Source organism: Prunus avium, chromosome 4 (genome assembly GCF_965620075.1).
Source record: "Prunus avium chromosome 4, drPruAviu1.hap1.1, whole genome shotgun sequence".
In the NCBI taxonomy this organism is placed as follows: domain Eukaryota; kingdom Viridiplantae; phylum Streptophyta; class Magnoliopsida; order Rosales; family Rosaceae; genus Prunus; species Prunus avium.
In genome coordinates, this window is record NC_142287.1 from 24,154,417 (window position 1) to 24,178,778 (window position 24,362).

Consider the following 24,362-nt stretch of genomic DNA (forward strand, 5'->3'; position numbering starts at 1 on the left):
ATCAATAAAAACATTATGATTACTCTCCAAATTTTGGGTTGAATTATGCAAGACCTCTTCGGATTTCGAAATTGGTTGCATCAAGGCACATTGCGCTTTACCATCCTCCCAATCTTTGCACCAAGAAGATCCCTTTCCCCCATTGATGTTACCATGATGAGTATCAAACACATTACGATCACTCTCGAAATTTAGGGTTTGAATCATACAAAACGTCTTTGGATTTCGATATTGGTTCCATCAGAACACCTTGTGTGTAACCATCTTCCAAAATCTCATCCCAAAACCACCCGTCATTGCGGCCGTCGTGGACACCATTGTTGTTCCCAAGACGGTGATCATGTTCACTATCAAGCTTTAGGGTTGAACTAGAACATATGTCCACCCAAACACTATCCTCAAAACTTAGGTCTGATGGTGAGGTCGAGACACATTTTGCCTTACCCTTCTCCAAAACATGTGAACCTTTCATCGTCTCGTTAGTATAGTCTTGAAGAAGCACCAAGTATTTGTCTCTCAACGAAAACATGTCCTTAACTGCTCGACATGATTTCACCTCCTCCGCAAGTTGTCCCTGAACCTCATTATCTTGTTCCTCTCTCTTCCTCTTCTTTTGCGGTTTGACCTTGAAATCAATGGCGTTAGTAGGTGCCTGGTCTGATTGCATGAAGCGGTCGAGTACGGCGTCGAGGGAAGGGTTGTCCGGGGACCAGTAAGGCCTGCCTGCTTCCTGCCTGCTTCGGAGAGTACAACAATGCCGATTTCTGCTTCAAACTTTTTGCAGAAGTCTTTACTCTTGCTAAACAGGCCGCTACGCCTCTTTGAGAAGCTCACGTACCTTCTGTTTTTATACTGCTTCGCTTCTTTCTGCTCCATTGTTACTTCTGAAGCTTTTCTCTTCATCTTGTTAGTGTGCTTATAGAGAGCTGCTTTAGGTTAACCCCAAAAAAAAAAATTTAGCTTATGAACCATTAATAACTGTGTATATATAGTGTGTGGTTTTGTTAACCTTGTTGCCTTAGGAAGGTTTGGGTGAAAGGCAAACAGGGAAAGTCAATGAGTTTTTCTCTGTGAACTAGGTATATAAATAATTAAATAATTAAAACCCAAAAAAAATAAGGAAATAGATTTTAGAAAGTATGGAGGTTGAAGAAAATTAAATATAATACCTACTTGCCAAAGGAATCCAAGATGGCAAAACCCAAGGCATTACCTGTACGTGTGTGACGTGTCATTTTCAACTAATCCAAGTTAAATCCGAAAAGAAGAAAAAAGGTTGTGGCCCAATATTATTGGATCGCTCCAAATAAAAACCGGCCGATATTTGGGCTTAAAACTTTTCTGTTAACCCCCCCAACTTACCAACCCAATTCCAGTCACACAAAAAATACTTATAATTTCTCGTCCCTCCATCTCCACTCTCTCTCTTTCGAAACCCTATTTCCCAAGGGGTTTTACACAAAACAAAACGCGGCAGTTTCCGTCACTTTCTTGGCAACCAAACAGGCCGCAAAGATGGTGAAGAAGACAGAGAGGAAAGTAAACATCTCCGGGAAGCCGAAGCACTCGCTGGACGCGAACCGTACCGATGGAAAGAGCAAGAGCAAGGACGCGCGTACTGGGGCCACGGTTCGCCGGCTCAAAATGTACAAGACGAGGCCCAAGCGTGACAGCAAGGGAAAGGTCTTGAGGAACGATTTCCAGTCCAAGGAGCTGCCTAACACTCGTATTCAACCTGATCGCCGCTGGTTCGGTAGGTATACGTATACGTATGGATACACTTTTCTAGTCTAGTTAAGATCTTACTTAGTGCTTTTGTGTGAGGTTTTAGAGTAACAGAGCTTGTTGCAAATTCTTGGTAATTATATTTGAAAATGCCTGTTGTTAAAAAATTTCAGTCATTCATTGAATTGTGGCGGTCCTGCTTTTATGGCCTTTTCTATTTTTGTTGAATTTTTTTGTTGCTAATTTCATTTTTAGGGAATACTCGGGTTGCATCTCAGCAGCAGCTTGACATTTTCCGCGAGGAGCACAGTAAAACGGTGGCTAGTAACTACAATGTTATTTTGAAGGGGAAGCAACTGCCCTTGTCCCTCTTGAATGACCATCAGAAGGTATGATGCTTTTGTAAAGTCTAGGTTTTTTTTTTAAACTTTAACAAGGAATCAGAAAATCACAATTGTGCACAAATAACATTCTGAGCTGAAGTACTAGTTATGTTCCATTTCCTTGGCTCACATAAGTTTCGGAGCGATATTCACCAAGCTTCGATGCATGGCTGACTTAACTTAAAAAGAAAAAAAAAAAAAAGGAGAGACAGAAAGAGTTCTTTAGGGCTGCCTCATTAGATGCAATGTTGAAGCCACTGGTTTTCATTTTTTATTTAGCCGGCAATTATCTTCATACCCAAACATTGGCTAACCCCAGCTTGTAAAAATTTTAATGGCAACTTAACCCTTCAAAATTAGTGAATACCTTATAATGAACAATAAATTTTTCTATAGATTTCCTAAATTGACATGCCTCACTCTTAATGAAAACAGATGAAGAAGATAGCCTATGGTTGAAATGTTTTTTTCTTTTTCCGGCTGATGGCATAGTTAATCATTGTATTCTAGTTTGCTAAGTTCATGCTTTTAAAATCTGTGAAGCAAACCAGAGTCCATCTCCTAGAGAGAGAGTCATTTTCCGATGCATTTGGACCTAAGACAAAGAGGAAGCGTCCAAAACTCATCGCAGCAGATTATGAGTCCTTAGCTAAGAAAGCTGATGGTTCTCAGGGTAACTATTTCTTGTCTGAGAATTTTTTATGTGCTTGATATTCCTGGTTGTAATAACCAATTCGTTCTATTTCTTGATTATTTGGTCAGTGTTTTTGTGTATGATTTAGACCGGAGGATTTCTGAGTAAAAAATTGCAAGTTTATGTGTATGAATTTTTTTTTGGGGGTCATTTTCTTATTTCCAATGGTTCTGCATCTAACTTGTTTGCATCTCTTTAGACGTGTTTCAGCAGAAGCATGCTGATGACATTACCGCAGAAGGTAGTGAAGGGGATGGTTTTAGGGACCTGGTCCGGCATACAATGTTTGATAAGGGTCAAAGTAAACGTATCTGGGGTGAGCTCTACAAAGTTATTGACTCTTCAGATGTTGTTGTCCAGGTTGGTGTTTCTATTTTTCCATTGATTTAGAAAGTATAACTAATCTCATTTGTGTACTTTTCCTTACAAATCTTGCCTTTCTTGGATATCAATTGAATTCCTATTTTTCATTACTTGTACGATGAACAGTGTAACATGGTAAACAGGGATTGTTTTATGCTTCTGCTTTCTTTTTCGTTAAGTTAGGACAATGTTTACATCAAGGTAATTCCTGCATTAAATGTGCAGATCTGCTTGGGCTGATAATTATGAAAACAAGTTTATTTTTTATTCTAGTGCTATTATTTGCTTAATGCTTGTCCAGTTCAACCCTGCTTTTCTCCCCATTTCAGGTTTTGGATGCAAGGGATCCACAAGGAACAAGATGTTACCACTTAGAGAAGCATTTGAAAGAGCATTGCACACATAAACACTTAGTTCTTTTGTTAAACAAGGTTGGTTGCATTTCTCATGTTTTGGGTCTTCTTGAATTAGAAGGTGTTACCTCTTCTGATTTTGTTTAACATTATCATTACTTTGATTTTTCAGTGTGATTTGGTTCCTTCGTGGGTGCTCAGCCGTTGGTTGAATGTATTAAAAAACGACTTTCCAACTATTGCATTTCATGCTAGCGTCAACAAATCATTTGGCAAGGTACCTTCTGTTCACGTTGATGCCTTGATTGTGTTGAATTTCATGGCAGTATTGATGAAATAAGAGTCTGTTAAGTTAGATTCCTCTAACACCACTTCCCTCTGTCTCCCATCATGGTTATTGTCTCAATTGCCTTACATTAAGTTACCTCTCCTGCTCTCTCTCTCTCTCTCTCTCTCTCTCTCTCTCTCTCTCTCTCTCTCTCTCTCTCTCTCTCTCTGTGTTTGCTGTTTGCATACCGTGCTACATGTCTAAAAGATGAGATAAGAACTCATAAAAAAGCTAATAGGAGAAGCCCTAATGTTATTTCACTTTAGGTTACTATATTTATCCATACTACTTCAGATTTTATGTGCAATGTGCTGATTTTGTTTACTTTTATTTGTTGCACTTAGGGAACTCTTCTATCAGTGCTGAGACAATTTGCTCGCTTGAAAAGTGACAAGCAAGCCATTTCTGTGGGATTCGTTGGGTATCCCAATGTTGGAAAGTCATCTGTCATCAACACATTGCGAACAAAAAATGTAATATCCTCAACTCCCTTGCTGCTTCTGGTTTTCTGCTTGTGCTTCCATTAATATAGATTATGTATGTGTGTTAATCAGCATTTTATTCGGTTTAGCTGTACTAATAGACCAATTTGCCTTGTCTTTTAGGTGACAAACAATATTCTAGCTAGTGATACCCGATATGGCTGACATATTTATGTGTTTCTTGCTCCACAGGTTTGCAAGGTTGCTCCTATTCCAGGGGAGACTAAAGTGTGGCAATATATAACACTCACAAAGAGGATTTTCTTGATTGATTGCCCTGGAGTTGTCTATCAAAGCGGTGACTCTGAAACAGATATTGTACTGAAGGGCGTGGTATGCTTTTCCTTTTTTTGCTTGTATAGCTGCTCATAGTGAATTGAGTTTTTTTTTCCCTCTGTACTGCACTTGTTTATTTAATCCATTTAGAGTCTATCATTTCTGTTTTCTTCTTCCCTGTGGACCTGGAGCCCACATTCGTTGTTGGACTGCAAATGTAATATTCTATATGCACATCAGATGGTAAATAATTTTGGTCCTCTTTTTTAGGTACGTGTCACAAATTTGGAGGATGCTACAGAACATATAGGAGAAGTATTAAAACGAGTTAAGAAGATCCACCTGGAAAGAGCATATAAGATAAAGACCTGGTATGCTGCTTTGTCTGTGTGTTGGATTTTGATGTTTATGTCTTGGTACTGCATAAAATTTCTAGTGTTTTGTACCTGTTTAAGCTTTTGGTTGCGAGTGGTCTCTCCAATTTCCCAACCATGGTCAGTGTTGGGCATGGTCTACACCTTAGCAGGAAAAATCAAATATGATTGACAGAAGGCACAGTGGTTCTCTGGAACCAAAAATTAGTAAAGATCCTAAAGAACGGACATTGTGAATGTAAAAAAATAACCCAAAATTTTAAAACTTTTTTTAATGATTCATGCAACTTAATTGAGTCAGGATTTTTCTGTTAGCATAACTGAAACGGGGTTAGTATCGTGTTAGCTGTTATTATCTTACTCTCTTTTCTATTGAGGTTGTTGGGTTTTTATTTTGTTACTCCTATTTAATCTGGGTTGCAATCAATTTAGTTTATTAATCTATGTACTTTGTAATTTCTTTGTTCACATACAAATCCTGCTAATTGCACGTATATAATGGTTTTTTTGTTCTCAGGGATGATGATAATGACTTCCTCTGTCAGCTGTGCAAGTTGTCAGGCAAACTTTTGAAGGTAACTAGCTCCTTAATGATGCTTTCTAACTATCCCAGTAGTTGTAACATTTCTGCCCTTAGTTCCTGCAAATATTTGGAGTATTTACCAATTCAGACCCAGTCAATTATCAAATGGATGTTTTCCATATTTACACACATATGCATACACAGTGTACACACACGTGTGTATTTGGAATATGTCTTTACCCTGTGAATGTGGACCCATTTCTTAGGTTAATTCTTATCTACTTTTTATCTGAATGTGTGACCCAAATTCATAGTCTTGCAACATAAGTCTGGCAGAGAACACTATATATAGATGTATGTATATAAGGGATGTATAAGGGAAGAAAATAAGTGATATCTTAGTTATGCAAATTCCAAGTGTGGTATTCTTCCTTTAATTTGTATATTGTCTTCCCCTTGGAGACAATTGGGGTCCCATCTTAACTCTGTCAAGCTGTGGGATTGTGATAGATATGTGTATGCCCTGATGAAACAGAACCAAAACCCTGCAAGGGAATTGGCTTCTGTGAAAAGTGAAGCAAAAGAGTTGCATGTTCGTAATTCAATTGACATGATTGGTGTTATTTATATCTTCTTTTTCATCCCCTTTTTCCCTCCCTTGGGCTAGTTGAACATTGTTTATTCCTTGTGATGCTAGACAATGATTTGGACCCAAGTTATGCCCATCTATGATCTGGCATATGGAAACTTCTGTAAATGTTCGCTATCTCCTGTTTTTTTTCCTCCTTGAATATATAACAGAAAAGATCCTAGTTATGCATGTGCTGAATTTTTTGCTGGGCTGCTTCTAGGGTGGTGAACCTGATTTGATGACTGCGGCAAAGATGGTCCTCCATGACTGGCAGAGGGGTAAGATACCATTTTTTGTGACCCCTCCGGAAAGAGAATTGCCATCAGATGAGCCTGGTATCAATAACATAGAAAACGACACCGCCGTAGATAGCAATCAGGAGTCAACTTACAAAGCCATTGCGGATATTATTTCGTCTCAGCAGCTAAGTAGTATCCCTGTCCAAAAAGATCTTTTTACTGAAGAAGAGTTGAAAGGCGACGAGGCCTAAACACCTTCTAGCCACTGAAGACCTAAACAGCTTCCAGCCACCAAAGCGGACACATGAGCACAGCTTTCTCATGCTGCAAAACATCCGAGTAGTCTCGTACTGGAGGATGAGACGTCCTAACAGCCTTAGGCCTTCGAGGATGAGACAACTTTGTAGCTTCGAGCCACAAATTACAAGTCCAATGATGTAGTCATATGGTTTTGTGCCAGATATGGTCGCCTTTTGTAGTCCATAGACGTAATGTTAGCATGGGCATTTTCTTTCAGACGAGCTTTATCTCAAGAATTTTGTATGCTACTTATTTATGGCTGATCACTGCCAAGGATTGAAATATCGGCCGATACACCGATATATCGATATTTTCAACTGTCGACATCGATATTGGGGGGTAAGGCCATATCTTCCCTTGTATTGACGATATATCCCCGATAAGTGTGATATCCTCGATATTTTGCCGATATCCCAGATATTTACCGATACCCATAACATAACCACAGAAAAATTCAGAATTTTTGAAGGTAATTGAAGCAAATTAGAACCCAAAAATAGCTAATCCTAGCCCATAACCCTATAATTTATTAATATGAAGAATTTATGCACAGTCCACTGCCTACATACCTCCAATCCATCTAAAGAGGACATGGCGATCAGTTTTGTATCTATGAGCATAGGAACTAGACCTAGTACTAACTCAAATGAATCTTATGATGGCTATGGTTATGTCATGTTTGATTATAGTGGAACTAGTTATGGAGCTCAAGATGATGAAACAAATTATGGATCTACTAGTTTGGTTAATCCTAACTATCCCATATATAGGACATTAGGGAGCTCAAGAAAGACGTATGTGCACCATGTTCAACACATGGCTTACAAAGTTGTCCCTCATTGTTTCAACCTCATAGGAGCTCTTCATTTATGTAGATGGACACTTATCTAAATTGTAATCCAATGTTTAAACAAACTAAGGATTTATGCATGGTTTATTCATTATAATCAATATTTTATTTTCAAACTTTTCATTAACGCGCATTACATACCACTTATATTTCATCATATGTATATCTTATTATTAGTAAATTTTGAGTTTTATTTGTTCAATACATTCATTGATAATGTAAATAACATCTATGAAAGTTTTACACCAAAATTATGTGTTTCAATGTCTATATCTATCATTTTTGTTGATTTTTTCCCGATACCTAAAACAATAACGATATATCCCTCGAAATATCTGTAAATTGGAGGCCCGATATTATCTACACGGCCGATATTTTAATCCTTGATCACCGCTGTGTAGCAAGCATTATGCGGTGTTTTTATATATGCATAATTATGGGAATATGTATTGTTTTCTTCAATTGTAAAATTCTTTTGATAGTGGTATGAAAATAGACTTTTTGCATTTGTTGACTTCCAAACCAATCTGGTTTCCATATCAAGTTATTCATTGCTGTTCAATTTGTCAATTGTAAAATTCCTAGTCCCATTAAAAATAAAAGGGAAAATTTCATTTTTTATCTGAAAATTTGCCGAGTTTCAAGCTTTACTATTTTGTGTCAAATTCGTACCCAAAATTTAGTTTTTGGGGTGTTGAAGTGAAATTTACCCTTTGCAATTGGTTCCAACTCTTGCACGGCTACAATAGTGAAGGGCTTTATTATGCAAGTGTTAGTTTTTGAAGCTCCACGTTGTGTTCAAATCCGCCGAGCTCACTAAACCAACCCTAAAATCAGCATTTGGTCGCTTGAATCTTGTGTTGCTATGAGCATCCACAACGGGTCTCTTTAGACTAACTTTAGAGACGAATTAGAAAAATAGAACTCCAACCATGCTTCTTATCCATCTCCTAAATATGAGGAGATAGAAATGACTCCTAGTAGCTTCCTATAATTTAATGCTGCTTTATTTAATTAGTATTTCAAACCTTTAATTAATGCTAACTATTGTTTATATTATTTTTTAATAGAGATTGACTAATTAAAAAAGAGTTATAGCATTTATGACTCCCTAAATTAGAGAGCATGATTGAAGTTTAAATTTTATTGGGAACTCCTAAAATAACTTTCATATGTTTTTAGCTAAAATTTAACTAAAAAGTAGATAGCATGATTGTGGATGCTCTAAGAGCAAATCCAGCAGCACGGTTTGAAAGGGGGGGGGGGGGGGACGGGGGCCACGAGACTGGGCTGGCCCGAGGGGGAGTTCAGCTTGAGTTCAAGCCTAGGTTACGTCAACAACAACAACAAAAATTTTAAAATCTTTAAAAAATACAAAAAAATTCAGATTTTTTTTAAAAATAAATACTTAGTCATATTTTTCACTTCCCACACCAAAACTCTATACAAATTTGTCTCCTCATATCTCATGTGAATAGTTGTTGCCATGACAATTGATGGAAACACCACAACCTTTTGCAAGGGCAGCCACTATTCACATGAATAGTAGCTGCCCTAGCCCCTCCTTGTCATGGCAAAGGGCAAACTGCTGGAAGTGCTCTAAGGGAAATATTAACGATGAAACGAGCTCTGCTTAGAGCACTTCCAGCAATTAGCCCCTTGCTATGACAGCTACTATTCATGTGAATAGTGCTGCCTTTGCAAAAAGCAATGTTGGTTTCCAGCTGTTGCCATGGCAAAGGGCAAATACTATTCATTTTTTTGTTTTTTTCACAAATTTGTTTACCTAAATAATTAATTTGGACAATATTTTCGGATAAGATTTTTGGGTTCCTACGTGTCAATACTATTCATATCTCATAATCGGATAAAATTTTCGGTTTCAAATTTCAGATAATTGGTAGGTATTTATAGAAAAAAAAAATCCAGTATTTTTTGGTATTTTTTAATAAAAAATTCGGATTTTTTTCCATATTTTTATTGCAAAAATATTGACTGCCGTTGGATTGGAGGAGAGAATCACGATTGGAGCGCCCAGACGACGCCACGTGTCCCAGAGCTGTTGGCCCGGCGTAAGGCTGATGTCAGCACACGGAGTTTTGGATCTTGGGCTCAACCTGCCCTCGGACCCAGCCCGTCTTCGTGGCCCCCACCTCCAGCCCACCCCAGCCTGAGCTGCTAGAATCGCTTTTTGGCCCAAACAACCCCCCAGCCCCGCCCCCCCAAAACCCAGCTGCTGGAACTGCTCTTAGAAATGTCTCTGTCTACGCGCGTTCTCGTCTTCTCCCTCCTCCTTGCTACAATCCTGGCCCTCCATCCCAACTCGCTCCTCTCGCTGATTCGACTCGCCCCAGAATCAGCTTTTACTCGACCGAGTCTTCACCACACAATCAAGGGGTTTGCAATGCTGCAGTGGATGATGTCAGTAACAAAGGTATTAAGATTTTTCTGAGAAATATAAATTTGGGTTTTTTCAGTCACTGGCTCTTCTTGGTTGCTCTCAACTTCTTAGCTATGAATTATTTGCATTTTTATGTTGAAACCGGTTTCGAAAAACTGACAGTCTCAACATATTTGATTCAGCTGCTATATTCTCTTTTGTGTTTTAATCACTTGCAGTTTGCATTATTCATGGCCTGCAAAACCGTTTGAATTTGTTGAGTTCTGGGATTTAGAGGTGTTAGCATTTTCATGCTTATGATTTTGAATTCAGATTTGCTTGAAAATGCAAGGATAGTGTTTTTCATTCTGCATAGAAATGAAAGTTCATAATGCAGACTAAGCTTGTGAAAATTATCAGTAAGGATATGGTCACTAACATTTAGTGGAAACAATCCTCCAACAATTATTTTTTCAAATATAACCTCTCCTGCCGACCATAAAGAATGTAATCTCTAATGAAATCTACCAGCAAATAGACTTAGGTGACACGAAAACTATAGCATTCGTCTCAAATTCTAAATCATTGAATTCCATTCTCCAGTAACTTGTGGTGTAGTAGGGATTATGTTTTGATACCCAAAAGAAATAACAATTATGAAAGCTACATGCCACGGAAGTTACTGACATGTGTCCGGTCTGTAATGTTTGCCACTGGATATAAGAAAGTGTGACTAATTTAAAGGAAATATGATTATTTGAATGCTTTGGCTAATCAGAGCTGAAAGTGCGGATAGATAAATACTTTAAGGCTGATGAGGAGGCACTCCCATCGATTCTTGAAGCGATTCTGCAGAGGAGATTGGCTGGGAAGCATGAGGAAACAGATGATGATCTGATTGATGATCTGAAAATGCAACCGGTGGATGGTGTTAAGGACCAAGAGTTTGAATCGGACATTGAGGAAATGTATGACACAGATGAAGAGATTGATAACTTGTATAACGCAAGGGATGTAATCATGAACAGGATGGTAAAAGATGAGTACTTCAACATGGATGACAAGAAGTGGGATGGCATTGTTGGGGATGCAATTAAGCATGGGATTATGAAGGATGAAAGGGTGTGAGGCGATTCTTGAGGATATGCTTAGCTGGGATAAGCTCCTGCCAGGTATACACTTCTAGTCACTCCATTTTGTATGATGCTTTATTTCTATCAAGTCCGCTTCCCTACTTGAAATGTTAGATGTTTGTCTGTTAACCTTTCTGTATATGTGGGTCTGTCTGCCCACACACTTTTTAAGTTAACCATTTTTTATCTATTTTGACATGATTGCAAAAGTTGTATTTTTTAGTTACATGGCTAGACCTTTCCCAAAGTCGAAATTTCTGGGCGTCCAATATTCAGCTGTCAATCATTTTCTTTGTTTCTCACACAGACAAATATAGTACCAAGTGTTTCAATGGCATGGAAGTTGCATTTTTGGTTCAAACTGGTGTTTATCAAATAATCTGCAATGCAATTGTCTTTTCCAGATGACATGAAAAGGAAGGTTGAAGAGAAGTTCATTGACCTAGGGGATATGTGTGAAAGAGGGGAACTTGAACCTGAAGAAGCTTACAAGTTGCTTAAGGTGTTTGAGGATGAGATTGTCATGTGATATGTGCAGAAGATGGAAGCCGACAGGCCCCCACAATTTGATGAGACTGCTGGACGGGACAAGAAAAAGGAGGTAGATGACCCACCAGGCGAAGGACCAATCCTTAGGTGGCGAACACAGGCAGTCTTTGCTCCTGGTGGTGATGCCTGGCATCCCAAGAATAGAAAAGTGAAAGTGTCTGTTACAGTGAAAGAACTTCGGCTTTCAAGGCATCAATTCCGTTGGCTCAGAGTTGGCCGGAAAGCGGTACAATCCAGGGAAAGATGAGCTTACAATTACTAGTGAGAGATACGTCAACTGCATGCCCTCTTTCTGTTATTAGTTTTATTATTATTTGAAGTATTGCATGCTCTCTTTCTCTATCATTAGTTTTGTTATTATATGAAGTACTTAGTCTGGTTAATAGTTGTTCAGATTTCAAAGTTTTTATTCTTATACATCCCACATGATATTGTTGATTGTGCATTTTATTACTTCTCCCTCCTCCTATAGCACAAAGAGAAACTAATAGTTATAGGCCCTGCAGAATGTATGAGAAGATTCTTTTGTTATGTCTTGCTCAGTCCTTGAAAATTATGTGTGCAGTAATTTTATCGAATGCAGTTTATACATCCAAGATATCTTATTTAAAAGCGGAAAAAAGTTTATCCACCCAAAAGTGAGGAAAGAAGTATTTGAGCATAAATAAAGCATATGAAAATTGATATATCAACATTTAGTAGTACTGCACATTTTCCTTTCATTACTACAACATCTTATCCACTCTATGCAATTGCAACGTTTTTGTTTTTTGTATTTTTTTAATGAAACTTTTTTCTTTGCAAAGGAAAATTATATATATATATATCGCTCTCTATCTCTCTGTCTCTGTCTCTGTCTCTCTCACTTGTGAAGGTTTGAACACTGAGAAGAAAATAGAAAGGATTGCCTTAGGACTCTTCTTTCCCTCATTGAGGAAGCTGGGAAAGCTAACAAAGTGGCTGAGGATGCTAGAGTTTCGTATGTCAAGGATATATTAAGAGCAAATCCTGCATTCATGGAGGGGTTGCATAACAAGACCATGAGATTGCAAGGAAAAAGCACTGTGCCTGCTTGAGATTGTGAGTTCCAGTAGCTAGTTGAAAAATATGTTTCCAGGTCTGGGATAGCATCTTCTGGACATTTGGCTGTTTTAATTGTTGACCCTCACTCCAAGATAATTATTTTGCAACAGAGTATACTCCCAATGCATATTTCATGCAGGCATTGGTAGATTTGGCTAGTTGCTAATGTTGGCAGCCAATTGTCTTTACCTTATATCCCCTGAAAATTTCACTTGGATCTTTTTGAAGTGCCAAGTGCAATGTTTTTAAAGATCTTTTTGGTTTCTTTCAATGTATTAGTTTAAGTTATAAATGATGAGGTGCTTTAACTAAGGAGATCATTAACGTTATATTAATATTAATTAATGCATGATATTACTTAATAGAAACACAAATTTGCTCTGTCTGCTGTGAACATTTGTTTAGCCAATTTTCTTGCCATCTTTTCAAATTTGTGATTAGCTGGCAGTGAATTTTATCTTAAATGTTAGAAATGCAGGGTACCCATCTTTTGTATTTTCCTAATGAATGTCATTGGTGTGGTTAGAGATCAGAACAGCAAGGATTTTCTGTCCATATTATGTAGGTGTGGTTGGTATAGTTTTGGTGTGCTGTTGGGATCTTGGTTCTGTCTATCAATTAAGGGGCAATATTTTTTATCGCACCCTTTATGAAGTCCTATGTACTGGCCTTAGACAAATATTTTGCGGTGCACTTGAAATAGAGTTACAGTATTTGAATACGAGAATAATTCAGAATGGAAGAAGATACACAGGAAATATGATCTTTGGCCTTGACTCCAACATGGTCTTGCTACTGACAATTTTTGTTGCTGTTTCCCTGCCTGTGGAGTTCTCTATCCATCGATTCAGTTACGTAAGTGATACTCTAGCATTTTTCATGAGGTTTTTGTTTCACTTTATTGTTATTTAAGTTATTAGACATTTAAGTGGAATTTGGGAGACTAAGTGGCGTATTTTGTGTATTCTTCAATGGTTATGTTCTTTTGTTGTCTCAGTGGTTGCAGAAAACCAATCGTAAGCCCTCGCTTGAAGCTGTGGAGAAAATGAGGGAAGGTATTTGGCCTAAACTCTGTTTACAACCTCCCTCAACTATCCGAAAAATTCTTTTTGATGCGATTCTAGCAAGCCATGTAACTCATAATTTCATATTATACCTGTCATTTCTAAGCTTTCATGTTTTTGTTCTGCTGCCTCCAGAGTTGATGCTGCTTAGGTTTATCTCTCTGCTTTTGAAGGCTACCCCAAGCATGATAGCCAATATTTGCATTCCATCAAAGTTCTACAATAGCAATTTTTCTCCATGCTTGAGGTCTGAAATTGATGAAGAAATTGAAAAATAATTCGTCCCAGGAACATAAGTTGTTGATGTTTTCTGTTCTGCCTCACTCGTTCAGGAGAATGTTGAATGGCTTAAGGAATATGATTTAAATGTTTAAGGAATTTTTCTTAGACTTCTTCCTCTCTTTTCCCTCCTACTTTTCCATGAACTATAAGTGATGCCTTGGCAAACAATCTTTGGTTAAATGCAAAATTCATTTATTTGAATAGGGCTATGATCCATTTGTTTCATATCATCAAGGTCTTGAGAAATTTCAGGCAATTCTTCCGAAAGCTATATCTAAGCATAAAACATCACATTATTATTTGATAGCAAAAGCACACCCTCCACTTCACATGGTGTGTTGAGCAGGCCAGCAATTATCCAAATCTCCTCCACCAATGTGGAGTTGAGTCTGATGGGAAGAAACTTCATGGAACCCACGAAATGAAAGTCAAGAATGATGGTGTTTTTTTTTTGGTCAAGGTCAAGAATGATGGTGAGTGATCACATTATATTTCCTTCTTTTTTTCAATCTCACACAAACATCCTCTTTATCAATTTACTGTTTGTCAAAATATTGGTTTCAGCAAGAAAACATCTATAAAATCCCACAGTTTTTCAGACTTTCCTGAACTGCCTTAACTAAATCCTTAACAATTTGCTGGGCCAACTGGCAACTGGTAAGCGCCATCCGTCTCTTCCCAAGACCCAAGCCAAACTTGTAAGCAACTCTGTGCCCACCTAACAAACAAACGCGTTTTCAGCACGGAGCAATTTGAAAATCATAATCTTTAGTAGTTGGAGTCGGCACTTGGACTATGCTAGAGTTTTTTCGATCATACGTGATCGTTAGTGGAGGTACACCAGATTGTCTTAATTTTGATGTTAGACCGCTCCGTTATTGTAATGACCCTTTTGTAGCTAATGGCTTTTTATGATTGAATTATGAATGCAATTATGGAATTTCTCAACCAAAAAAAAAAAGGAAATCCAAAATAGCAATTAAACGTCACACTACATGTTATAACTTATATCATGAGCGAACAACGTAGTTGATATGTCATGGACTCAAGAGATAGTTTTAATAAATAGATATATGTCTTATAACATCATTCATTACTGCCACATTTAAAATAAAATAAAAACTCATTTTACAATGGTTTTTTTTAATACAATGAAGTCTAAAATATAAACTCATCATCAAATCATATTATAACACATGAATTAATAACATCGGAAAACCGACACAAATTTCCAATTTCTTTTTCAAACGAAGCATCTTCTACTAGTGCACTGTGTAGTACGTCACTGCATCTGCTGCATGGCTTCGTAGTGGGTTCCTTTTAAAAGTGTCATGCATATTCTATGTCAAAAAGTGAAAGTGTGATGATGCCTTCATGCATATTATGGGACAATCGGTCGTTTTTCTTCTTGAAGGTCGCATATCTGATTTTTCATACGTATATAAGTGGTAGGTCCAATCCAAATTTAGTCCAACTTAATTAATACGGCTGTTAGAATACGGATTCAGTTGCTTGACTTGGCGCCAATCCCTCCTTGATCTTGGCCCATGGGGGGCAGTTTTGGAAAGTGAAGATACAATACGACCAGCTGCCGTCTTATCTTCTTTACATAGGATTTTGTCAAAAGTGATCAAATCTTTTTTTGTTTTTGAAAAAGTTTAGGTGAGATTGGTTATTCCCAACATCAACATCAAGGTATACCCACAACTTCGAGTTGGAGTGACTTACGCATAACAAAGTGATCAAATCTTTGCATAGTCATATTTCGAGGTATTGAGTAAACTATTACCTACAAAAATACTAGATTTAAATCAGTGACTTTCTTTCAAAAATGTAGAACGGTTTTACTATTATATTTATATTCAAATGCAATTTTGATAAGTATTGATTAATAATCAGAGGCCATAGGCTTAAGTGTAGCGATTTTTCTTTACATTAGTTACCACATCAGATGTATACATTTAATCGGATTAAATAAACCGTAATGCATAATGCATGTGATTAACCTGTTGCAAACGCAAGCATTGACATCATGCATTGCATATATAATATACCAATATTATTATCTGCCGTTCATGATTAATTGCTTCAAAATTTCAGCCAACCAAGAATAAGGGAGGTATCTGTAAAGTGCAAACCTATCAGAGACTTGAATAATTTGGGATATTAAAACGTCATTGTTTTAATAAAAGAGGCCACATGGTATACACCAAAAAGAGGCCACATGGTATACACCAAAAAGAGGCCACATGGAATTTGGACTAACTTCAACTAATTTTTGAAGCAAATGGTTCCCACCCATCTAACTGTCCTTCCACACATCACTCACAACTCCAAATATCAATTTTCCCTTTTATGCATCTATTTTTAAAAATTATTTGATAAAAAATGAAGTTTTTTTTTTGCAGAGCGTCAAAAGCTGTCAACAAAAGCAAATCTGCCATCAGTGCGGAGAAAACGACATAGCAGTCAAACTAACCATGTGCAATACCATTCTAGACGTCCTTGATGATTCACATTTTAACACAGAAATAACACTATTTTGTTATACCAAATTATAATATTATGACATGTTTAATAACACGTGACATAATATTATTCGATGTATATAGCTGGGCAACACACATAAATCTTTTCCCAACTTGGACCAAAAAAACAAAAAATAACTTCGTTAAAAGACAAAAAGAAAAACAAAGCACTCAGAAGTGAGATCTCTTCTGGCGAAGGCTCATGCTCTTTTGTTTTTGGTTTAAACTATGTTGTCCATTAAAGTATAAAAGCCCTGAGAACTTACCCATGCACCCTCCAAGAAGAAAAAATAAAGTTTCTTTCTTTTCGCCATTTTTGGTTTCCTTTTATGAACCCAAGAAAATTATATTTACAGGGGAACCACTGAGAAACAAAGAGAGAGTTTTGGGTTTCACATTTTGGGTTCTGCTACTTTACATCTGCAGTGGCTATGTAATCCTCGAATCTGCCCTGTTTTGCGTGTAGAATGAGATCCAAGCAAGATGTGGTGAAAAAAGTTTTCTTTTGGGCTCTCTGATCTTGAAAATTAAGGCAGGAAGGAAGGGTAAGGGCCTCAAGGGTTTGAGGAAAAAGTTACGGTTTTTGGTCAGAAGATACTGGAGAGAGTGAGTAATCTTCAGAGGAGTGAGAAGCGTTGTTGAGGATTTATTACTCTCTTCAGAAAATTTTCCTTTGATTGCAAGTAGAAGAGTAAAAATAGTTATAGAGGTACTTTGATAGACATTAATGTACTGAGAAGAAGCCAGTTCATTTCTTGTGAGGTTTACCTAAGAAGGCAACTGACACTGGGGGGTTCCAAGCAAGATCCGCTTGCTTATATTACTCCAACTCCATCTTGTAATACCCAATAAGAGAGGGTATTGAAGTTGAATTTTTTTTGTCTTCTGATTTTGAAAAATTGAAAGTTTTCTTCACAGACCCTTTTGTGGTTTATACATTTGTGACTAGCTGGCGGTGAATTTGAGCTTAAATGTTAGAAATGCAGAGTACCCATCTTTTTTATTTTCCTTGTGAATGTCATTGGTGTGGTTAGAGATCAGAACATTAGGACTTTCTGTTGATATTATGCAGGTGTGGTTGGTATAGTTTTGGTGTGCTGTTGTAAACTTGGTTCTGTTTAACATTTAAGGGGCATTATTTTTGATCGTACCCTTTATGAAGTTCTATGTGCTAGCCTTAGCCAAAAATATTTGAGTAGGAGAATAATTCAGAATGGAGGAAGATACACAAGAAATGCGATCTTTGGCCTTGACTCCAACATGGTCTGTTGCTACTGTTTTGACAATTTTTGTTGCTGTTTCTCTGCTTGTGGAGCGCTCTATCCATCGATTAAGTTATGTAAGTGATACTCTGAGCAGTTTTCATGAGTTTTTGTTTCTCTGAATTGTTACTTAGGTGGAATTAGGGAGACCAGGTGACATATTTTGTGTAATCTTCAGTGGTTATGCTCCTTTGTTGTTTCAGTGGTTGCGGAAAACTAATCGTAAACCCTTGCTTGAAGCTGTGGAGAAAATGAAGGAAGGTATTTGACCTAATACTCTGCTTACAACCTCCCTCAACTATCCAAAAAGTTATTTTTGATGCGTTTCTATCAAGCCATTTAACTAACAATTTCATATTATATTTTCTATTTCTAAGCTTTAATGTTTTGTCCTGCTGCCGCCAGAGTTGATGCTGCTTGGGTTTATCTCTCTTCTTTTGACGGCTACCTCAAGCATGATAGCCAATATTTGCATTCCATCAAAGTTCTACAATAGCAGTTTTTCTCCATGCTCGAGGTCTGAAATTGATGAAGAAATTGAAAATAATTCGTCCCAGGAACGGAAGCTGTTGATGTTTTCTGTCCTGCCGCATTCATTTAGGAGAATGTTAAATGGCTTGAATCATAATTCCTGCAAAGAGGTGCGTCACTCATTCATGTATAACATTTAAACTAAAATTCTAGTTTGGTACATTTTTGCTTTCTTATTTCCTATAAAATCTTGTTCATGACTCATGCATTCACTTGGTTCCTGGAAAATGAAATGAAATGAAGTACTACTGTTGAATATGATTTTAATGCTTAAGGAAACTGCTTTATACTTCTTCCTCTCTTTTCCCTCCTATTTTTCACGAACTATAGTGATGCCTTGGCAAACAATCTTGGTTAAAATTGAAATTTGTTTATTTGTACAGGGCTATGAGCCATTTGTTTCATATCAAGGTCTTGAGCAGTTGCACCGCTTCATCTTTGTCATGGCAATAACACATATATCCTACAGTTGCTTAACGATGTTGTTGGCAATAGTGAAGGTTAGAATTTTCTTCATATTTCTACTTCTTCTTCTTCATCCAGATCTTATTAGGTAGTGGTGAAACCTACCATTCATCATTGAATTGTTTTTCTTCTGGATAACGGATGCAGCAACTTTGAGCAAGTTACTTCTAATAAGCTATCTGAATATCTTCTGGTGGCCTTTATGACATTACCATTTTCCCTGAGTAAGAACATGTCTACTCATTCCCATTGAAAGAACTCTAAAACAAATGGGTTAGTCTTCTTTATTGAAGTAAAAGCAGAAAAATAAATTTAAACTATAAATTCTGGAAATTAAAATCAGCGAAATGAAATTCATTGACATAAGGTGTACATTTTTTTAATTGCTTTCACGCTATTAGTTCAAGAATAGATAAGTTATGACTGCTATTACCTAGAAGAAGGCTTGGATTCTTTGTTCTAGGTGCTTAGCCTTTTATGTAATTAGCACCTGTAGCCACAACCTTAGGTGTGAATCTAGAGTTTCGTTTCATAGGCCTTCTACCTCTATATATGTATATACACGCAGGCACATCTATATCAGCCTTTGTCTCTTCAATTCTATCTGGTTTAAGTGAAGTTCATTGATCTTTAATTATTACTTCTATCTAGTGTACTGATATGTTATGTGTATGACGATAGTGGGTATTTACTGAAAGAGAAGATGAGAATATAACATTGCATTGCAATTTTTGATGGATTACTGTTTGTCATTGTAATATTGTGACCAGATTCACAGCTGGAGAGCATGGGAGGATGAGGCTCACATGGACCGGCATGATTCATTGACTGGTAAACTCTGATGTTGCATTGGTTAGAATTGTGCATAGATCAGCTTAGTGATCCCCACTTTTATGAGCCATGTGATGTAGATTTTTAAGTTACCTGTGAGATGACTGTAGATATACTCTGTAACAGAAATCACACGCCAGTTGACAATGCGAAGGCAGTCTAGCTTTGTAAATCCATCAAATCCTGTGGTCAGGAATAACTTCTTCATGTGGGTGGTAGGTGCAACTCTATTTTTCTTACTTAAATTACATAGGTACCTCCATTCTTATTTATGTTGTTTTAAATTACAAAGCTTAAAGACGCAGTTTAATTTTGGTGTGGAACGTACTTTAGATTGTCATAGACTCCACTAGTTATTATTGAGTTTTCTTTGTGTGTTTCTTGCTATTAGGAAATAGCTGCTTTAATTCAAGGCTTTTTATAGTTGAATGCTTTGTCATACAGACATGTTTTTTCCGGCAATTTGGGCGTTCAGTGGTTCGTGCTGACTACTTAACACTCCGCAAGGGTTTCATCATGGTATCGAGTATTTTCATTCATCAGAAGAGTAGAATGAGTCTTCCACATTTTGTTTTTTCTTTTATTTATTTTTTACTCAGTATAATATTATGTCTTAGCCCTTAATGATATGGTTTTCACTATTACGCCTTCAAATTTACTAGTGTCGATTACATCATGTTTGCATTGATATGCCTGGTAACTGAGCTTCTGTATTATTTCAATAATTTTATTTATTTATGATAAACCCCATTCCTTCAGTGATCTCTTAGTTTTTTGGTAGAAATTGTTTAGATGTTGTATGCTCTGAGATTGGTTCCTCTTCTTGTTTCCACCTATTATATGTATGTTCAGGTAATTTGACATTATAAGTACGTTGCAGATAATGTGTTAGTAATGCCAATTTTAACTACCGTTGAATGAATTTTTACTCCTTTCTGTTATTCATGGCAGAATCACAACCTTTCACCAAAATATGATTTTCACAGCTATATGATTCGGTCTATGGAAGAGGAATTCCAAAGGATTGTTGGTGTGAGGTAAGAAATTAATTTCTTCAATTAAGAATGGAAATAGTAAATGAGCAGTATTTTTGGTTACCATGACTCTAACTATTTATTGTTTGTATTTGTGCACATACAGGGGTGTCGTCTCTCTTATTAGTTGTCGTTTAATACTATGCAATTATATTTTGCAAATGGGATAACCATTAATGTTAGGCATGAATGTGTGCTGAAAGTCCTTATTGGATGTTATTGCTGGTTTGGATAGTTGAATTCCACTGAGAATCAATAGCTAAAATGCCTCTTCTTTAATCAATTGCAGTGGCCCACTCTGGGGATTTGTTGTTGCTTTCATGCTGTTTAATATAAAAGGTACGAGGTAGAACTGAAAATGAAATGCGTGAAATTGGTACTTGTTCGTTCTAGCGTGAATATGCTACAAAACAAAGGGATTTTTTAATTTAAATATTCACTCTCAAAGGATATTAAGGTTTCATCACCTTTTAAATGATAATTATAGCTTGCATGTTTCATTATTTTGTCATTCTAACTGCCAGTTGGTGCATGATAAGATGATTATTGGTCTTGAAAACTTTAAAATGTGACTGCTTTCTGTAACCTATTACAGGGTCTAATCTCTATTTCTGGATTGCAATCATCCCAATTGCTGTAAGTGTAGATTTTAATTTTCTCTCATTCGGTTTTAGTTTTCACCTATTTACTAAAAATGAATGTATCTCTAAGATACTAGCAAAATTTGCATTGTCAAACAGACGCTTGTAAAAACACATATCACACCTCTTCCTTAGATCGGTTATGACATTTGGGGGAGGGGATTTGAACTTGTGACCTTCTCTTTTGAGGAGAAGTATAACTACCAATGGACTATGACTACAAAAGAAACACATCACACATAAAGATGTTATATCCAGAGAGTGGAGCTATAAGAGTAGTGAATTTTCTGTAAATAAACTTGTCTCAAATCTGTTACACAGTCGTGTGTTTCTTATGTTACTCTAATTTCATTGTCTGTTCATGTGCAGTTAGTTCTTCTTGTGGGAATGAAGCTGCAGCATGTTATTGCAACCCTGGCATTAGAGAATGCTGGTATAACTGGATCCTACCCAGGAGCAAAGTTGAGGCCTCGGGATGATCTTTTCTGGTTCAAGAAGCCTGAACTTTTGTTATCCTTGATCCATTTTAGTTTGTTCCAGGTTTGCAATGGTTATCGTGATGCCGGGCATGTCTTGTTTTATTGTATCATTATGTTCTTTAATGACTTGTATCACATATCACAATGCTAGAACTAATATACCTTTGTTTTTCTTTTCTTTATTTTATCTATTCTGATTTTGCAGAATGCATTTGAATTGGCTTCCTTCTTTTGGTTTTGGGTAATTCCTTTTCCATGACTAGCTTGGTACTCATTGTGGAGTCTTGGAAGTTGGAAACAACTTATTCAATCATTTAAGGCCAACAAAACTTTATTTGAAACAGTGTAGGATCATTTAAGATTAACAAAATCTCTTGGTTATTTGATTACAGTGGCAATTTGGGTATAATTCTTGCTTTATCCGAAATCATTTGCTCGTCTATTTAAGGCTGATTGTAGGGTAAGCAAACAATTTTACTGGTTATGACACTCTTCACTTTTGTCAATCATGGGTCTTATATTACTGTCAATTATCTTATAGGTTTGCTGGGCAGTTCCTGTGCAGCTACAGCACCTTGCCGCTGTATGCCTTGGTTACTCAGGTACAACCAGATATACATATATTATGCATAAAAAAGACAGAGTCGTTTTCTGACAATATTTATATTTTACATTTATTTTTAGATGGGAACAAATTATAAGGCGGCACTAATTCCACAAAGGATAAGAGAAACAATTCATGGGTGGGGAAAGGCAGCTAGGAGGAAAAGAAGGCTAGGCATATACAATGATGAGTCAACGATACACACAGACACAAGCACAGTAATGTCACTTGAGGAAGATGATCATCCAATGCTCGATAATCCTGCAATTGATGCTAATAATATACACAATGGAATTGAGTTGCAACCAGTTTCTAGTTCTATGACCAGTCCTTGCCTAGCTGCTAATGAAAACTCAAGTAGGGTGGGCACACCCCTTCTTCGACCATCGGCTTCTGTTTCTGTTTCTTCACCAGTTACATTGACTATTCATACAGAGAGTATTCCAAGATCCGCTTCAATGCCAAGCAGAAGGTAATGAAGCAATGACTACAATCATGATGAAGAAAGGCATGTGACAATGAATTTGGGATCAAATGGAATAAGAAAATATTAGAAAAGGGAATTGTGTAGATTTTGCTTCCCTCTGTATGCAATCTGAAAAATACTTGAAAGGGTTAGAGCTCATAGGATACTTGCGAGATGTAACGCGTGTGACACGATATTGCAGTAGTTAGAATGTAAACATTTCCAGCAATAGAGATATAAAGTTTAGTAAATGTCAACTCACAGATAGTACTGACTACTGATCCATGATGTGAGTTAGTTGTTTAGTTGGACAGTAACATTAATGAAGCTTGCTGTTAATGTTCAAATGTATTTGGCATTGAGGCATCTTGCTAGTGTTACTTATTAAGCTGATGAATTGATCAAAACTACCCGTTTGGATGAATTTTCGTAAGCGTCTTTTTTTATAATAGCAGTTTTAGAAAAAGGGGCAAATGTCTGCTGGATCTTATATGATTGTATGTGGTAAATTCAACTAGAAAGACATGGTAGACTGCGTAGATTTTATTAGAATAGCATGTTATTTTCTGAAGCTTTAATTGACAGACATGAAGCTCTGCAGTTGGCAGCTTCTTTAGACTACATGAATATCTAGTTATGAAGCTCTGCAGCAGAGTGATGGTGGGCTTCATTTGCTGTCTTGGTTGATGAATCTGATGAATCTGGTGGTATATTTGGTGTTATAGGCTCCCCTCCACCCATCTTGGTAGGCGTCATCTGCTCATGCTGAGTGGGTTTGTTGTAAGTGAGCCCATTGGGCTGGCCTGGTTGGAAACCAGCACCAGGGCACTCACAGTCTGGATTGCCAGCGTAACCCGGACCCGGGAGAGGAGGAGCAAATCCACCCCCACCGCAATTGTTTCCATGCCCACCAGACCCAGACCCAGTACCGATGCCGACTCCAGACCCAAACCCACTACCACCGCTGTTTCCGTACCCGGGTCCCGAGGCCCCTGGGCCATTTCCAGGCCCATATCCACCACTCCCAGTCCCAATACCAACTCCCCTACCTTCCCCATATCCTCCATCCCCAGTCCCAATACCAATTCCTCTACCTTCTCCATATCCACCATTTCCAGTCCCAATACCAATTCCTCTGCCTTCTCCATATCCACCATTTCCAGAGCCTCTCCCAATGCCAATACCAGTGCCTTCCCCATGACCAGAACCTGTGCCAATACCATACCCCTCCCCAATTCCTACACCATTGCCACCGGAGCCAATGCCCTTGCCAATGCCTACAGCTGTCCCAGTCCCAGTGCCAATGCCTACACCTGAGCCAAACCCTTGGCCCATTGGCTTATCTTGGCCCATCATCTTTCGATTGACCCCGGCAGGGGCCTCAAATTTAATGACCTTGTGGGCATTGCTCAAGCTAATTAAGCACAGAAAAACCGGCAAACCAATGCTGCAGGCACATTTTGGTATTGCCATCTTTGTCAAGTATCTTGGTTTTTGTTTGGTTCTAAT

At 37.5% G+C, this 24,362-nt stretch overlaps 2 protein-coding genes and 1 pseudogene across 4 annotated transcripts; all 3 read left to right on the forward strand.

Moving 5' to 3' along the window:
• The first annotated feature begins 1,409 nt into the window (after positions 1 to 1,409).
• LOC110773316 (nuclear/nucleolar GTPase 2) lies at positions 1,410 to 7,082 on the forward strand. The gene is made up of 11 exons (XM_021977824.2): positions 1,410 to 1,753; positions 1,981 to 2,114; positions 2,652 to 2,781; positions 3,002 to 3,162; positions 3,495 to 3,596; positions 3,691 to 3,795; positions 4,191 to 4,319; positions 4,521 to 4,661; positions 4,875 to 4,975; positions 5,496 to 5,553; positions 6,353 to 7,082. The coding sequence occupies exons 1-11, from the start codon at positions 1,516 to 1,518 to the stop codon at positions 6,620 to 6,622; spliced, it is 1,569 nt and encodes a 522-aa protein (XP_021833516.1). The 5' UTR covers positions 1,410 to 1,515; the 3' UTR covers positions 6,623 to 7,082.
• Positions 7,083 to 7,262: 180 nt separating this feature from the next.
• Positions 7,263 to 14,215, forward strand: LOC110773330 (uncharacterized; annotated as a pseudogene). Its single transcript, XR_015835322.1, has 6 exons — positions 7,263 to 7,415; positions 9,655 to 9,955; positions 10,680 to 11,073; positions 11,439 to 13,521; positions 13,664 to 13,721; positions 13,866 to 14,215. The product of XR_015835322.1 is annotated as an uncharacterized LOC110773330 (transcript).
• Positions 14,216 to 16,733: 2,518 nt separating this feature from the next.
• LOC110773355 (MLO-like protein 11) lies at positions 16,734 to 23,277 on the forward strand. Of its 2 annotated transcripts, XM_021977867.2 has the most exons (15): positions 16,738 to 17,879; positions 18,006 to 18,063; positions 18,208 to 18,443; positions 18,717 to 18,833; positions 19,569 to 19,629; positions 19,756 to 19,844; positions 20,074 to 20,148; positions 20,581 to 20,666; positions 20,953 to 21,002; positions 21,259 to 21,299; positions 21,674 to 21,844; positions 21,989 to 22,024; positions 22,176 to 22,243; positions 22,325 to 22,385; positions 22,468 to 23,277. In XM_021977867.2, the coding sequence occupies exons 1-15, from the start codon at positions 17,754 to 17,756 to the stop codon at positions 22,861 to 22,863; spliced, it is 1,671 nt and encodes a 556-aa protein (XP_021833559.1). In that variant the 5' UTR covers positions 16,738 to 17,753; the 3' UTR covers positions 22,864 to 23,277. The 2 variants fall into 2 exon arrangements, with proteins under 2 accessions (XP_088108346.1, XP_021833559.1); XM_088252220.1 differs by lacking the exon at positions 20,074 to 20,148 and having other exon boundaries at positions 16,734 to 17,879.
• Positions 23,278 to 24,362: the final 1,085 nt, after the last annotated feature.

What these genes read in the sequence shown, in the direction of transcription:
- LOC110773316 (XM_021977824.2), top strand. Translation starts at nt 1,516, where the DNA reads ATGGTGAAGAAGACAGAGAGGAAAGTAAACATCTCCGGGAAGCCGAAG. An exon ending in CTTCAGATGTTGTTGTCCAG is followed by an intron (nt 3,163 to 3,494) that starts GTTGGTGTTTCT and finishes TCCCCATTTCAG; the next exon opens with GTTTTGGATGCAAGGGATCC. An exon ending in GCATATAAGATAAAGACCTG is followed by an intron (nt 4,976 to 5,495) that starts GTATGCTGCTTT and finishes TTTTGTTCTCAG; the next exon opens with GGATGATGATAATGACTTCC.
- LOC110773355 (XM_021977867.2), top strand. Translation starts at nt 17,754, where the DNA reads ATGGAGGAAGATACACAAGAAATGCGATCTTTGGCCTTGACTCCAACA. An exon ending in TGTTGTTGGCAATAGTGAAG is followed by an intron (nt 18,834 to 19,568) that starts GTTAGAATTTTC and finishes TATTGTGACCAG; the next exon opens with ATTCACAGCTGGAGAGCATG. An exon ending in TTGCAATCATCCCAATTGCT is followed by an intron (nt 21,300 to 21,673) that starts GTAAGTGTAGAT and finishes GTTCATGTGCAG; the next exon opens with TTAGTTCTTCTTGTGGGAAT.